At 37.7% G+C, this 17,751-nt stretch overlaps 1 protein-coding gene across 2 annotated transcripts in view; it reads left to right on the top strand.

The window, feature by feature from the left end:
- The window catches only part of FAP (fibroblast activation protein alpha), a 71,765-nt gene extending 58,066 nt beyond the window's left edge, over positions 1–13,699 (top strand). For both annotated transcript variants that reach the window (XM_028830766.2, XM_015110238.3), the window contains 6 exons: positions 974–1,028; positions 9,443–9,542; positions 10,602–10,666; positions 11,168–11,240; positions 11,503–11,576; positions 13,309–13,699. In XM_028830766.2, coding sequence (XP_028686599.2) covers positions 974–1,028; positions 9,443–9,542; positions 10,602–10,666; positions 11,168–11,240; positions 11,503–11,576; positions 13,309–13,410 — 469 coding nt within the window. In that variant the 3' untranslated portion in view covers positions 13,411–13,699. The remainder of the gene's footprint in view (positions 1–973; positions 1,029–9,442; positions 9,543–10,601; positions 10,667–11,167; positions 11,241–11,502; positions 11,577–13,308) is intronic.
- The last annotated feature ends 4,052 nt before the right edge of the window (positions 13,700–17,751 follow it).

The raw sequence follows: 17,751 nt of genomic DNA, 5'->3' as shown, positions 1-17,751 counted from the left end.
AGAGAAGAACTGATGAGGAAGGTCATTAACAGTAATTGAATGGAACAAGAAGATAGTATTTTTCTGGGACTGTATGTCTCCCTTTGGTCTTCTCCCCTCCTTCCTGTTACTGTTGCATACAGTGTTTACTGCAATGGCTGATACAGTTTGCTACATTCCACTCCGGCTTCTGTTTCTCTGAGATTTTCTTGAGTTTTTATGAAATCAATCCGCAGATAAATCACAATTGCTCTAGAACACTAGCCCTCAGGGGAGCATGTTAGATATTAGCTTGAAACCCTCAATTTTGAGAGTTTCCCATGACTTTTTAAAGGTTGTCCTTCAGTGTAGCCCCATGCTCCTAAGGAAAGAGTTATTATCAAAATAGTTTTCAAATGAATGTTCTTCTGGGATGGAGCTAAAAAGGAATTATTTCCATATTCTAAAAGACACATGTAATGACCCCATGCAAGATGAATTGAGGATGCCTAAATATGAAATGGAAGAGAGTTGTGTATTTCTCTCAAATGTCACTCAAAATGAAGTGGTGATTATCGGTAACAACTCAACAAACAATATGATAAGAAATTAATATAATTTAAAGCAGCAAGAACAAAATCCTTCTTTCCGATGGCTGGGGATTTGGAAATTTGGTCCTGCTCGATGGTACTGCTACTTCTTGTGTCACTATGACCCCGTATCTTGGCCTCTCTGAGTCTCAGGTATGCCCCCACGATTAGAATACAAGGCCTTATCGCTCTGAGATTACCACTCAATAACTGTACGATACAGTGTAAGAGAATCCTTTTATCTCTTAGCAGAAAACATGATAATATTATTTTAATTATTTGTAAATGCAGCCTTATTATGCATGTGTTTAAACAAAGAAAATGTAGCGTTTCTATTAAATCTTTGGATTAAATATGCTTGTGTAATGAAGTAAATGTCATGTGTACACACTTAACATTCTAAAAATTTGTTTCTTTTACTTTAGAAAATTCATAGAAATGGGTTTCATTGATGAAAAAAGAATAGCCATATGGGGCTGGGTGAGTTGTTTTATATTTTTTTATGCCTGTTATTCAGTTCAGCAATCATCATTTTCTAAAGTGTTCGTTTAGAAGGTTTCTCATGAAATGTTAATGTTGCAACATAATTTAATCTGTCAATGGAAACAGTCAGTTTGGATAATCTGGGCTTCAAAATGGTGGTTTTAAGTGTTTGTTCCTTTTCTTTCTGTACAGTAAGTTAACTCATAATTAACATATTTTTACTTAAGTCTTTGTTACTAGATTATAGCATACTGAACTGAACCATATCCATCAGAGGGTGAATTTCCTTCGTTATTTTAAAGTTAAATATATATCTTTTATTTTATATTTCTATTTTATAAAAATCGGAGCTACAATTTGAAATCACAGGGACTTTCAGAATATAAATTCCTTAGTACCTAGCCTAGCAGTCATATCTTAGCTGTTTAATTTTGTTTCTTTTTATTTGGCAATCAAATTATTTTACTAGACCGAATGCTCATTTGTACTAACTGGAGAAAAGTACTATTTAGTTTCTTAATTATAGGTCATGAAGATAACTTTTCACATTTGAGGAGCTGTACATATTTTGAAAATACACATTTCAAGGAAGTGGCAAAACTTATCACTTACGGGCAATGAAGTCACTGGAAAGTTTAGAGAAATATTGGAAAGAGTTTAAATTTGCCCATTATAAATTATGATAATTACCCTTCAAAGAAGATTTCCTGTTTCACTTTTTGGTCTGAATTTGTACATTTGCAAGTCAATTTGCAGCCATTTGTGCCTGGGTTGTTTTTCTTGGCTGTTTTCTCTGAGAGCGGCCTGCACGAGAAGAAGGGAATGAAACCCAATATTGAAGGGAATCTGCAGGATTCAGCTCCACTCAGCTCAGTGACCAGATGAAGAGCTGTTAGGAATTTGAAGAAAGTTGTTACTTCAAGCCATTTGGTCCTTCTTAAAACTATCAAATGTTAAATATCTAAACAGAATGAAATTCAAATGAGTAGAAATAAATGAAATATTTCTATAGTGAAATATTCCAGATAATACCTTCCCTATCATCCATTTTTATAAATGGTTTCCTAAAGCAAATCCTTGAAAGATTCTAATTTTAAGTTGAACATGTACATATAATCATTAACATTTCTCTTAGAGTTGGACTTTGCTTTTGCTGCAGGCTTTGAAATAACCATAAAGTAGAACTTTTTATTTTATTTATAGAACATTCTAGGTATTAGTTTGGTAGAAAACCATCTACGTGGGATGATTTTCTAAAAACCCACTCATCACCCAAAAATATATCCCTATCAGCCTGAAATTCTTCAATAATAGATTCTCACTGCATCTAGTTGGGCAAATGCCACTGAAATAGTACATTAAAACCCCCACCGCTCAATTGCTTACTTTCCAACATGGTGATGACTATGAGGTCGACTCTGAGAGCAAGTCTGAGCAAAGAAAGTAAGAAATGGGCTGCCACGTGATATAACATCTGAGCAGAAGGAACTAGTGTGTGGATAAAGACATTAATACTATACTGGGTTTTAAAATCAGCTGTTCAGGTTTAAGACATGTTTATTAATCCATCTGTCTAATCACTGACTTGTTCATTCTTTCATCTACATAGTACATTTTTTACAAGGTCTTCTACTAGGTTCCTTAAGGGATGAAAAGATGAGTAAGTCATAGTCCTGGCCCTCTTGTGGGGGAAACAGACAACAAAATAAGCAATGGCTCAGCAATGTTCCAAGTGTTAAGAGAGATGCAACTTGCTGTGGAGTACAGGGGGACAAGAGTGGATAATTATGGCTGTGGGAGCTAAGGGAGGATTCCAAAATAAGTTAGCATTTGAGATTGGTGAAGATAGCTGAGGAACGGAGCATTCCAGGCAGAGTGAAAACCACATTGCCCAGGACCTGAGTTAAAGAGCATGGTGCACACGGGGAGACTGAGCTGGCCAGGGATGCCTGAAACTTTGAAAGTCTAAAGTATCTTGAGGAAATTACGGGAAATGAGTCTGAATAAGTAAGTACACAGACAATACACAGTCTCTTAGGCCACCTAAAGGAGAGGGGGCTTTGTGCATGCCTGTGACACCTTTCTCTTTGTTCTTCTGTGCCTCTATGGTTGTTATACCTTTTTTTTTTTTTTTTTTTCCTTTTTTCGTTTTTGAGACGGAATTGCTCTCTGTTGTCCAGGCTGGAGTGCAGTGGTGCGATCTCGGCTCACTGCAACCTCTGCCTCCCAGGTTCAAGCGATTCTCCTGCCTCAGCCTCCCGAGTAGCTGGGATTACAGGCACATGCCACCACACCCGGCTGATACTCCTTTTTTCGTTTTTGAGACAAGGTTTTGTCATGTTGCCCAGGCTGGTCTTAAATCCCTAGGCTCAAGCAATTCACCCACCTAGGCCTCCCAAAATGCTTTGATTACAGGCATGAGCTATGGCACCAGCCTCCATTTATTATTTAAATATTGGTGTTTTTCTGGGTCTGGATCTCACCTTGACCCTCATTAGTCTTCCTTTCCTTCTGCAAACGCTTGTGGTGTCAAAGATGATGACGACTTCCAGATCCCTGGCACCAGCACACACCTCTCTTCTGTGCTCCGTGTTTCAAATGCCTGCTGATTATCTCTCCCACATGTCTCATATGGTCCTCAACTTATGCCTAAGGTAAACTTGTTAAGGCCTATTTTAAAACAAGTCTTAATCTTCATTAAGGCTTCTCCACACACTTATTCACCCAAATTAGAAACCTCAGAGCTGTTTTCAACCTCCCCCTGTTCCTGACTTCAACATTCCATTGATTAATAAGTTCTGTCAATTCTACCTTTAAACATCAAAGTCTGTTCTCATCATCCCTACTGACACTGCCTTAGTTTGAGTTTCTTCATTTGTAATTTAAGCCAGAAATTCTCAAACGTTAGCTTGCACAAACATCACCTGGAGAGCTTGTTAAGACACTAGAGATTCTGAGTCTGTGCTTCTGGGGTGGGGTCCGAGAGTCTGCGTTTCCAGCAAGACCCCAGGTGATGCTGATGTTTGGGTCCATGGAGCACAGGTTGCATGCTTCAATTTAACTATTCTAATTGCTTCTTACCTGTCCTCCTGCTTTGGCCTCACAAGCTCCAATGTGGTTAATGAAGTTATCATTCCAAAATAATTTTTACTGTGTGGCTTTTCTGCTTATGTATTTTATAGGACTCTGCATTGCCTGCAACACAAAGCCCAGATACCTTTCATGGCATGCAAGGCCTTTGGCAATCTGACTCCAGCTTATCTTCCAATCTCCTCTCGTGCTGCTTTTCCCTGTACCTTAAGTAATTTAAATTATGGCTGGGAGCGGTGGCTCATGCCTGTAATCCCAGTACTTTGTGAGGCTGAGGCAGGCGGATCACGAGATCAGGAGTTCGAGACCAGCCTGACAAACATGGTGAAACCTCGTCTCTACTAAAAATACAAAAATTAGTCAGTTGTGGTAGCATGCACCTGTAATCCCAGCTACTCAGGAGGCTGAGGCAGGAGAATTACTTGAACCCAGGAGGTAGAGGTTGCAGTGAGCCGAGATCGTACCATTGCACTCTAGCCTGGGCAACAGAGCACGACTCCATTTCAAAAAAAAAAAGAAAAATTATATCCGCGCTTCCTCGTTCCCACATTTTGTACATGCTGTTTCTCGCATCTGTAGTGTCCATTCTTGTCTTCCATTCCCCACGTTTTCCTCACTCCCAAATGGATAACTCACACTTGCTCTTTAAGATTCAACTCAGATATTATTTTCTTTGTGTTCCAGAAGCTCTTTGTATTTCTCTTACAGGAATTACTATGTTGTATCTTGTCTGTCTGTTCGTTTCTCCCATAAGAATGTAAGTTCATTCAAAGGAATGGACTGTGTCTCATTTTTGCTTTGTTTCTGAGCGCAGAGTTAGAATTGTGCTTGTTTAGCACAATGCCTGGCCACATCAAGCATCTATGATGTTGTTTAAACTGACTTTAATCCTATAAATCAATGTCTCCCCTCGAATGTATCCCACTAGTACCAGGAGATTTTTCAGGAAAATGTTCTATAGTCTAATACTTTGGCAAATCATGAATTCTATGTAACAGTGTATATAGGCTCTAGAAAAACTAGTAAAAAATACTGTCAAGTTTTGTTTAACACAGTATTACCAAAAAGTATTTGATTCCATAATTCCTTATTCCTCCACCATCCCAGAACACATATTGACAATGTTTTCTACGGACATCAACTTTTTAAGTGCTCTTGAAGTCAATAGGGCGAGGTATTGGTGCCTTAGAAAGATAATCTTGGCTGCAAAGTGGAGGATAATCTGAGATGTGGGAAGAGGATGGGCCAAGGGGCTAGAAGAGCAGTAATACCAGGGACAGGTATTAAAGGCCTAAATTAGTCAGTGAAGTAGCAGTTGGAAGAGGTTATATCTCTGTGTGCTCTTATACAATATAATAAGCAGGGACCTATGGCAAATTGGACATGGAAAGGAGAAAGACATTGAAAACTACCGTAAGGGTTACTTAGCTCTTACTGCGTTTTGTATTAGGGAAGAATATATGTGTTTCTGTGAAGTATTAGACAGTATAGTGGTTTGGGAAATACGTCATACCCAACAATATTTTTTGAAGTCGATTGATCAATAAGCTCCAAATCCCACATTACTCTCCATTATCGAGTTCAAGAAATGGGGAAGAAACCTTTTTATCTTTCCCTTTCATTTTCTGGCTCACATAAAACAAAGCCCACTAGCCCTGGTTTTAGCTCCTTGATAAATATTCACTATGTGCCCACCACAGTGCCTAAGAAGTATCAGTTTATGACAGTGGTTGTTAACCAGGACGATTTTGCTCCTTGGGACATTTGACAACGTCTGGAGGCATTTTTAATTGTCACGCGGGGGGAGTGCTACTGGCATCTAGTGGGTAGAGGCCAGGGATGCTGTTAAACATCCCACAATACACAGGACAGCCCCCTATAACGAAGAATTATCCATCCCAAACTGTCAATAGTGTCAGAGTTGCAAAACCCTGATATGCAGTGAAAACTCAACACAATTATTCTGACAATTGAAGAGCAGCGAGGGTTTTGCCTAAATTATTAGAATAACAGCCTCATTTCTGGGCTTCGCTTTGTTAATATAGGCCTAGCCAGGTGGTGTTGAATAAGCATTAGTTCATGATTTAATCTTAGTTCCTTTCTCTCCCAGTGACTAATTATAAGTAATTTGAATTGCTATGTGTGATCAACGATGTAAAAGTAGGACAAATGCACCTCTAATGAGACTATATTAGACTCTGAACTTACAGTTTCCCCAAAAGAGGTTGCCCTAAGTATAGGGATACAGAGGAAGGGGCATGGGTTGGTGAGTCAAGTGTCCTGGGTTTGAGTCCCAGCTCTGCTGCTTACTGACTCCATAGCCACTATAAGTTTACTCTGAGCCTCAGTTTCCTCATTGTGAAATGCAGCAGTAATTTCCTCACCAAGACACTGTGAGGATTAGACATAGTAATAGCAAAGTCATATACTCAACAAATATTTATTCCATTCCTATTGTGTGTCAGGCTATATTTTCAGTGCCAAGCATACATTCATTGACAAGACAGACAAAAATATCTACCCTTACAGAGTTGGGAATGGTTGGGGAGTAAGACAATAAACAAGATAAATATGTAAAATATAGAGAGTGTTTAATGGCATTAAGCGCTATGGAAAAAGACAAAACAAGAAAGAGGAATGGTGCAAGTTGGTACAATTTTAAATCAAAACGGCAAAGAAGGCTCATTTGAGGTGACATTTGACTTTGAAGAGGAGAGGAAGTGAGGCATGCCAGTGTCTGTGGAAAGAACATTCCAGGCAGAAGGTCACAGCATTTGCAAACGTCCTGAGGCCAGATCATGCTTGGAGAGTTCAAAGAACATCAAGAGAGCCAGTGAGCAAGGGGAAGGGAAAGGAAGGGGAGAAATGAGGTGGGAGAAGGGAGACAGATTGTGTGAGACCATAAAGGCCATTGCAATAACCCTGACCACATAAATGTTAGCGAGTTATTATTATTGCCTATAGGTAAAATGTTCCAGTGTGCATTATGCCTCAAATAAGAGTATTTCGTAAACCTTCCTTCAAAATCCTGTGCCCTTCTAAGAATGTTTTTAAAGATATCCTTCATTTAAACAAAATGGCAAGGCGTCTAAGTGCAAAGGACAAAATTCCAGAATTCTCATGGCCAATCTGCTCTGTGGGTTCTTTTCTTGCAACAGCCACCCACTCTGCCTGGGAGCCCCACTCATGGAGGGGGGGCAGGAAAAAGTCAACTCGGGTTTTCTTTTTTCCCCCTCTTCCTTTCTACAATAGGAATAGCTTTTCCAAGCTGCCCGAGAATTTAAAGTACACCTTCTTTTGTTGTGCTGCTGATACAGTCGCTTTTGCTCTTACAAATTCCCAGAGAAAATTTATATTCATTCTGAAAACAGGAAAGTTTTGTTTAAATACAACACTCTCACCCAATCACTGAATAGATACAGATTAATAATTCCTAAGATTTTCAACAGAAATATTCAAAAACCTTTTCATGTTATGCAAAGGCTTTTATTTTAATCTCAGGTCTCACTTTATTTCCTGCTCTGGGGCATAGGAAAGGAGAAGCAGGAACCAATATTTTTATTTGCAGTAAACACACTTTGCCAATAAAACCATAAATGATAATACTTTTTTTCTAAAGGTCTCTGGCTTACTCTGCTCTCATTTGAACTTGAAATTAAGAAGGAAGGAAAGCCCTCCCATTTCAGCAGGAGTTGCTCCAAACCTGCTAATCAAAACAAGTCATTTTTAAAATTATAAGTGAAAGTTTAAACCAGACAGAGAATTTTCACTTGCAATAAGGATTTTCAAACCCAAATGTATCTCCTGTTTTTAAAATATACTTTTTCCCTGTTAAAACATGGTTCAATTCTCCTCCAAGTATAATGAAAAGAGGCCATGGTACAATCGGAGCTCCCTCTTTTATTCTGTGTTTTGTAGCTAAAGGTCTTCAATAAAATTCCCCAGAGCTAAAAACATAAAACTGTAAATTAGTTTGAGAATTCTTCATTTAACTGTTAGATTCAGCAAGATTGTTTAGCTGATTCTCCCATTCCATGCATTTCATGAATCAAAAATAGACCCCTACCACTGACCTATTACCAGCACCATGTCTGTCTACATCTCTCTCTCTCACACACACACACTCACTCATTCTCCCTATCTAAAGAATGACTTTCTCTGGTAAAGATGATATGATCTGTCCTGATCTGAGGGAAGTGATTCCCAGAAATCTGTGGTCATAAGGTCCTAAAAACGCGGTTTGGCTTTAGCTGGAGAGTCACGCTGTCCCCTTATGATTTTTAGAGACGTTCTTGCATCAGGGCAAGAATAAACACAGAGAATCACTTCCTCATCTAGTGCACACATTTTTTTTTGGTCCATGTCCCAGACAACTGCTTAGTCCACGTTCCCAGGAGAAGCACCTCTCTCACAGCATGTTTGTACAGACCAAATTTGCTTCTCACGAGGCAATGCAACTTTATTTGGATGCCCTGTTCATTTCTTCATATTTAAGAAAATGTTCAAATTTCCAAATGACATGGTCAGAGATCTCTTTCTCTTAACAGGATCCCATTTCTGAATCACCTCTTGATTCCTTGGAGAAGGAAATCTATGAGAGCTAAACCTACTCCTGACTCTGCAAATTGCATCCTGCTTTGTATTTATTTCCTTTTCCTTAAATTTGCAGGAAGAAGTATAAGGTTTTTAAAGACACCGATGACTTTTCCTCCTTTGAGCTGCTGTGTCAGAAATCCTTAAAACAGAATATGTACCACTACGTCATACACAAACTATGGCCATGTCTTAAATTATCCAAAAAGTTCTTATGGCCTTCCTTTGGTATTCTGTTGTGAAAATAAATAAGTAAATACATAGATACATGTTCTGCCTCACAGGACTTTTGCAAACTGCAAGGACGTATCTTACATTTAAATTTTGGTAATTTTTTTTTCTGTGCATCTCTTTCAAGTCATCTCTTTCAAGTAAAATCCTGTTTTTGTTCCAGCACAGTCCTAGTTGGAAAGATATAGAGAAAAAAAGAAGTTTTTTGCAAAAAAAAAAATTGAAATTCTCTCTCTTAAACTGCTCCTACCATGTTTTAAGAGGGTCTGTTCTGATCAGCACACCAAGTATTTCTAATGCATTAGGGATGAAACGATCATTATGTCTGGTCATTTATCTGGAGCTTGCTGCTGAGGATGCAAGATAGACGTGTAATCCACCCTTAGCCACATTCTCCAGCTCCCTTCAGTCCGGATTGTGAGTAGAGTTGCTATAAACACATGGAGGAAAGCTTATGAAAGTAAATCTGAGTCTGACTCATAACAATGTCTCTACAGTCCTATGGAGGATACGTTTCATCACTGGCCCTTGCATCTGGAACTGGTCTTTTCAAATGTGGGATAGCAGTGGCTCCAGTCTCCAGCTGGGAATATTACGGTATGGAAACATTCATGAATGTTACCGTGAAAGCATTTAACACGTAATTACTGTACATTTGATGTTGCTAGAAAAATGGGTTATGCAGTAAAATTCACCCCAGCATCACTGGGGAAAATATAATTTATAAACAAAGTTGTTTATATCATTTATATAAGCATACTGTAACAATTGAAGAAACCTCAAGAGTGAGGAAAGGCTCTTCTTCCATAATCCACTATATCTTATTTTCTCCCAGAAACCTTGAGCCCCTGCCGAACCAAATCTTTAAAATCAGAGCTAACTCTGTTTTTGCAGGCACACAGCTACAGCATAATTGACTTTTAAGCACATCTTCTGCACAGTCAGGCCAGAGGCCAAGCAATTCACCTCCATGCCACAGTTAGCAATTGCCAGCTCTGTTGCCCCAGAAATCAAAGAAACAAAAAGTTTGTTGGAGAAATACTCCTGTGTGCTCCTATTTTTATCATTACATCAATGCAGGATGATTATTTGGAAGGAACTCTAATAATTATACAAAAATTAGCTTCATCGGATTCTCTCCTCTGTATTGGGGTAGATATAAAACAATTGTGACTTGTAGGGGATCTTGATTAAGAAAAAAAGTGTGTGCATCTATGTATGTGTATAGGGGGAATGGATTTGGGGAACATATTTTCATTCCAGATGAAATAAGACACCAGTAAAAGTCCTAAAGATGGCTTGTTTTGTGATTTCCTTTAAAATATATTGAGACCATTCTACAGGTCATTCCTACTTCAACATTCTTCCCTAGGAGGATAGAAGTGAAAAATATTAAGACTAGTCATAGAAAGAAAATATTTAGATGCTCCTGTTTCCATAATCTCTTGCTTCGTACTTCTCCAGCTCTGTTGAGGCAAATTGCAGAGATTATACATATTCTTTGAGACCAACCATTACAGCCAAGTAAAGCAAGAATTTACCTCAAGAGCTCAGGATGGGAAAATTGAGAAACAGTTATTAAACTAGAAGGTCTTGTTGGTTAATGAAATGACATGCATCACATGCAAACAATGTATATTCTTATATATTTTATAGCGTCTATCTACACAGAAAGATTCATGGGTCTTCCCACAAAGGATGATAATCTTGAGCACTACAAAGTAAGTGTTTCCATTTTATTTAGGTTATTAATTAATTTCTAATATGCTAAATAATTTAAAAGCCGTAGTTCAGAGTTTAGAGTTTTAATTCTGGGTCCCCAAGCAAATATAATCTTTTGTTAATTGCAAAACCCTTCATTAGAAAGGGTTTTACTCCTTTTGGATTCTGTTCTTGCTTTTCCCATCCTCCCTTCCCTAACCTCTCTTTTCTCAATCTTCCTCCCCACCCCCAACCCCTACACAGCTTGAGCGGGCATCATTTATGCCTAAGGTCTCACTCATATGTAACATATGACACATAAACTTTCAGTTTTTCAAACTAAGAATCAGATGGAAGTAATGCAAATGATGATGAAAATGTGTTGCTCTGACTCTTAAATATTTATCAAGCAAAGCAATACATAATTTCAGTATTGGTGCTAAGTCCATTGCACAATGATTTAGCTAGTTTTCTATTAGAACTTGCAGCAACTAAAATGTTAATTTTTTTCTCTTTTCCAGAATTCAACTGTGATGGCAAGAGCAGAATATTTCAGAAATGTAGACTATCTTCTCATCCACGGAACAGCAGATGGTGAGGTTTAAGCAAGACTCTTACACATAAAAATACTGAGCCAGCATCACTTTGTTTAAGAAACATTAAGCATCCTCCTATGCCTATGCTCAGGGTCAGTACCTAAGAGTCAGGGACATTTCCATATCTGAGTGTGATTCCTCACTGCTGACAATGTCAAATGCATGACTAGATAATTGTTGGTGTTCATTTCCAGGCAGTACATTGTCACTCTATGCTTTCTGGTATTTAGCCGCACTTTAACTCTCTCTCTTTGTTGCAGATAATGTGCACTTTCAAAACTCAGCACAGATTGCTAAAGCTCTGGTTAATGCACAAGTGGATTTCCAGGCAATGGTACATAATTTTGTTTTACTCATGTTCATGGCCTTAGACCCTCAAGCTAAAAGGAGGGGTTCATATTTTTATTTTTTTTAACTTTTAAAGTAAAATCTGACAAAGAGACTGCAGGATAGAGTAGGCAGAACATTAGCAAATGAATCTTGGATCTTTCTTTAACTCCTGAAGGACCCAAGGCAAACCAGATCACCTCTTGTGTTCCCAGTTGAGTCATGTAAAATAAAGGAGTTCACAAGATTAAGTGATCTTCTAGTTCAAACATTCAGTAGTTCTGAAATCCTATGTGAATAAGCAGCTATATGTTTAGAGTCCCTGCAAAACCTGAGCATCCTTAAGCAGCTAAAAGATGCTGTTTGTTCAGGAAGAAGCAGCTGCAGAATGTCATCACAAACCTACAAGGCTCCCTGAAATCATATGGCTCCATTTGGGGTTAGAGGACTTTTCACCTATGTATTCTCATCCCCTGGCATACACCTGGCCTATCACAGATGCTCAGCTTCTTACTGAGTGAATGAATGAATGAGCTAAATGTAAAATCCAGGTTTCATGAGGAATGAAAAATGGAACCAGAAAAGAAAATAAGGTGAAAGCCAAAGTTGGGGGAGGGGGCATTCTTGGTAGCTACCTTTTCCTCTCACAAATGCTCCCTCAGTTGCTTGAGTTGAACAAGAACCCCGAAAAGGAAACCCCCATCTTTTCAACATTTGTTTAAAAAAATGTACTGGCTAGGAAGGAAATGGGGGAGGGGGTATAAGGAGAAGGCGGTTGAGGGGTACAAAAGACAGTTAGATAGAAAAAAATAAGTTCTAGTATTTGAAAGTACAGTAGGGAAATTATGGTCAATGATAATTGATTGTATAATTCAAAATAGCTGGAAGAGAAGAATTATAATTTTCCCAACATAAACAAAATTTGTTTGAGGTGATGGGTATTTCAGTTATCTTGATTTGATCATTACACATTGTATTCAGCTATCAAAATATCACTGTACACCCAAAAGATAATACAACTATTATATATCAAATGTTTAAAAATATACAAAGAGTGAGGTGAGTTTTTTCTGACCTTTTTTATTGTGATCCCCAAAGTAAATTCAACTTAGTAAATATATATGTTATTACATGGTGACCACTGCTACCTTTATTCAGTGAAAGCAATAATGTTAGTGGCATCTCTCCAAGAGTGAAGTTTAAAGTTATAATACTATCTTTCACTTTTTAAAATGCTATTTTTAACTCCTATAAAGGGTATTTATGGCTATATGTGAATACATTATATTGTGGATTTTCTGCAACAGAGACGAATTAGATTCACAAGTTGAAAGCCTCATGGAATTTTTGAGCTACAAGGAATCTTAGGGAAAATCAGTTCCAACCCCTTTGTTTTTCAAATGAAGAAACCAAACTCCAAAGAAGCAAAGTAACAGACTCAGTGCATCACTTCTGGTAACTCTGATTCCTGATCCTGATCTTCCAGGATGCTGGATGATGTGAGATCTCAGCCACTGAGATCTAAAATATGTTTAAAGCATGTGAAACAGTAGTGGAGGTTAACGAAAGCTCTTCCTGCTGTAAATATTTACATGTAAGCTATTTTATTTATTCGAGTGTTCTTAGATAGAATTTCCCCATAATAGAAAGATTATCAGGTCCTAAGAACACAAAAAAGTCCAAGCTAAATGCATTTTGTGACTGCAAGAATAAAACAAGATTCTTTCTTTGTGTTTCAGTGGTACTCTGACCAGAACCACGGCTTATCCGGCCTGTCCACGAACCACTTATACACCCACATGACCCACTTTCTAAAGCAGTGTTTTTCTTTGTCGGACTAAAAACGATGCAGATGCAAGCCTGTATCAGAATCTGAAAACTTTATATAAATCCCTCAGACGATTTGCTTGTTTTATTTTTTATGTTGTAAAATGCTGGTATAAACAAATGAATGCTGTTCTGAAGGCTGGTAAAAAAATGATGAGGACTAAGAAGTTCAGGATAAATATTGTTTACATTTTCTGGTACTCTGTGAAAGAAGAGAAAAGGGAGTCATGCATTTTGCTTTGGACACAGTGTTTTATCACCTGTTCATTTAAAGAAAAATAATAAAGTCAGAAGTTCAAGGGCTATTGTGCTGTCTGTATTCACTGATTTCAGGTTCCAGGTTCTATCACAGAAAGAAGTGTTTGTGCAAAGCAAGGGCATGAATATTAGGGTGGTCGTGGAGGAGAAGAATCTAGAAGCAGTTCTGGATTTCTGTCATGAGAACTCCAAATACTGGAACCAACAGCTCAGAGTAGGCAAAAGCATTGTTCAGAAAATGCAAGTGAATCACGTTTGAGATGTTTGCACTCTATGCTGTCCCTCCAAGAAATGTTTATTTCATTTCTCCCAGAAGATTTCTTCAACATTGCCAAAAGCATTTGATAAAGATAAAGTCAGACTTTTGAATTCAGGCTCCTTTTAAAAAAAATGCTTCTAATTTGGAAGTGTTCCTATTTTGAATCCATTTTTAGAATTAGTAATGGTAACTGCTTTCAGATTGCTAACCCATAACCAAATCAAACCAAACAAAAATCAATCAATCAATCAATAAAATGGACATCAATGGCTAGAGAGGAAAATTTTATATCTATGAGGTTTTTCTGGGGTTTTAGTTCTACATTACAAAGTTCATATTGAAAAAAAATAGCTGTAATGCCTACAGTCCTAAAGCAATGCATTGCCAATTACTACCACCTACATTTAGAAACTACCAGTGACCTGCCATCTCTGTGACTGCCTCAGAATTAAAAGATCCATACCAGGTCACCAGAAGATATTTATTGAATGAATGTTGGAAGTATCCACCACACTGCTGTCTAAGGGACTTTTCATTGTGTGATCCCCAGCACTGGATTGCCCTGGGTAATTTCTCCCCATCCCTAGCTTGATACTTTCTTTCCAGTTGCAGGTTGAATCCCCTCATGCCTTATAGCCAGAAGAATCAATCCTGGCCTGGAACATTGCAGCAGGAAGACCACAAAGAGCACAAACAGTCTTCTCTAGAGTTTTCTGACTTTTCCCAATCTAGCATTCTTTCCACTTCAGCTTTCTGAAACCATTGCCCCCAACTCAGGCCACATAGCTCCACCTCACACATCAGGAAGGGACGTTTTGTGGTGGTCAGGAATTCTGGACAACACCTTCCCAGGTTCACGACTGGCCACAGCCCCTCTTTTCTTCCTCCATGCAATGGCTGTTGCCCTCAGGATCAGAGTAAGCTACCACCTCCCTCTCTGTTCTGCACAGAGCAGCCTCTGAAGCAAGCCCAAGAGATTTTCTCATAGTTTTCTCATCATTCACTCTCTCCATCTAGGGAGAGAAAAACAACCAGTCATTGTCTAATACTCTATCTAGGGATACCACACGGTCATTGCAAATAGAAAGAACAAAAATCCTATTTCTCCAACTTATTTTCTGCCTTTGTGAACTTTGCAAAACTGGATTCTAATATCAATGTGCAGTAAGTGGTCTCCAGTCTCAGGCCTTTGCTCACACTGCCACAGAGGGAACTGCTGAGACAAAATTAATAGTGCCATTTTCCCACTTAGAACCCTTTGGTGATTCTCCATTGTCTACAAAACAATATTCAAAATCAGCGTGACAGAGAGAGCCCTTGACAATCTGTCCCCATGCATGTTTTCCAAACCCTTCTCCTGACACCAGCTTCTATAGACTGTTAGATTAAAATTAGATAAAACTACAGTTCATCTCTTCAGTCCCACTTGCCACATTTCCCTGCTCAGTAACCACATGGTTAGTCAGCACTATACTGGACAATGTCAATGTAGAACATTTTCATCATCACAGAAAGTGCTGCTGAACACCCTAGTGCTACCTTAGAGAAAATCTTCCTAATGCTACCCTGGAGAAATCTTCACCGCCCTTGTCTTGAAATGTGGCATATCACAGAAAGTCACCAATTGTTGAATTAATGAAAGACTTTGTGTTCATGGATGATTCAGGTTTTCTACTTACTGTTGATGAAGCCTTCCCTGACCCCCTCAGGTAGAATCTCCCAGGTCTTCCTCAAAACTCTAAATATGTTTTCAGTTATTTATTCATTCATTCATTCAACAAACATTTACTGAGTCTGACTGTATATCAAACACTGTGCAAGACTTTGAGGATGTAGTAAGAGCAAGGCAGCAACTTGCATGGCAATCTTTTAAGTGTTCATCTTTCATGCAGCTTTATTAGATTCTTATTTTGGCTAGAAAGATAAAAGGTACATGAAGTACAAAAGGGAGAGATTTTAAGTAGAAAATGCCAAACTAAAAGAAAGATTTAAAAATATCTTGCCTTTTCTGTCTATAAGAGGCTGGAGTATAATAATAATTATCATTTACCACATTTTATTCTTGGATATGACACATGGGAAAGGGGGTATCCCAATAACCTAATTAAAGATGCAAAGTATAATCATCCTTCACATTCGACAAACAAGATTTTCATTCATTCATTCATTCATTCATTCATTCATTCAGTGACTGCAATTGCAGGCCACTATTTTAGGTACTGTAGGTAAGAACTCTCCCCCAAAAAAAATCTAGTGCAAGAGGGAAGTCATAAAACAATTAATTTCTAAACATTATTTCATTTTTTAGTCCCATAAGGCTGGCCTGAGGGCTATTTTTAAAGGTTTCAAAATTCTAGATGAGCATCTAATATTTCTTAGAGTAAATAAGATAAAAAGGAGCAAGCAATTGAGTATTTGGTTAAATTTAACACAAATGAGAGAACTTTTATTGGAGTTTTAAATGTTTTTTTTAAAAAAAAAAAAACAAAAAACCTTCCCTTATTTATAAGATGCATTACTTATTTCCTTAAGAAAACATTTATTGACTACCTATGCTGTGCACAGTAGTATTCTGGGTACTTCAGGGGTTACAAAGATGAATATATATGACAGTTTCTCCATTTCTAGACTGTTTCAGTAAAGGCGACTTAACGAATCTGATTTTCCCAACATTTGAGCATTTTTCAGAAACTGACAGATCTTTATGCAAATGTTGTTGCCAAGCTGTTTGTAATGGTGAAATTATACTTTGACAGTAACTCTTTAAAATATATTAAACCCAGCTAAGGTTTTTTTGGAAATGTTGCCAATTAAGTGACTTTAATGAGCTTCTTGATGGTAATGTAATTAAAATTCAGATGTTCTAATTGTAAAAAAAAAAATAGTTCTGGGAAAGTTAACAGTAAAATAAGCAAATGTAAAATGAATTGGGACTAATTTAAATGGTGATAATGTGGTCTTCTGAGAAGATTCTACCAAAACAATGCTTTCAATTATGCTGTTTGTAAAGAAGAAAGAAGGCACCTAACAGAGATTTTGAATTTATCCAATAAAGCAGATATTTTGAGTTTATCCAATAAAACAGATTGAAAAATTCTGAACGCAGTAAATCTTTCTCAGTCTGTGAAGGGGAACTGCTAAAACACTTCCTTGGCATTATGGACAGGTACCTTGGCAATTTGAAGTGGAATAATTTTTAATTCAGGAAGAAATAAGTGCTTAGACCTTACCAAGCTATTCATGGGGAAAACGATCTGGCTTCTAGCATAAGCCTCTAATGACCACCTGCTCAGATTACTGGCATGCAATACTAACATGCTGGTCATAAACACTTCTTTTGACACACAGGTAACATCTTTGGCAAGCTAGAGCAGTCTGATTTTATTCCATTGGTTTCTAATTAATACTCCATTTTTTACTTACTTAAAACATTGTATTGACAGTATATGTTTTAACAGATACTCGTTGGTATAGCACTCCATCCTTTGCTCTGTGGTTATAGAGAATCAGTATTGTGTGAACAAGAGAGAGGTACAATCAAGGTAAGGTCATGCCACAATGGCTTGACAACTCATCTTCCTTCTTTCATATTTACTATCTGTTGACAAACAAAGATAGGAACATCTTTGCTAGCCATTAATTTTTAGGGCCAGGAACTTTTGTCAATGCTACAGAAGGTGAATTTTTGAAATAAGTGTCATAATGAAACAGTAGAATATTAAGAAGTGATTTGTATGTTAAAAAACTACTACCCATTTGGAAAATTAGGCTTCTTATTGAAACATCCTTTTAGATATCCATGAACACAACAGAACATTATAGATATGTGATGAAATTT

This window comes from Macaca mulatta, chromosome 12 (assembly GCF_049350105.2).
Source record: "Macaca mulatta isolate MMU2019108-1 chromosome 12, T2T-MMU8v2.0, whole genome shotgun sequence".
In the NCBI taxonomy this organism is placed as follows: domain Eukaryota; kingdom Metazoa; phylum Chordata; class Mammalia; order Primates; family Cercopithecidae; genus Macaca; species Macaca mulatta.
This window is presented reverse-complemented; position numbering and strand designations above follow the sequence as displayed.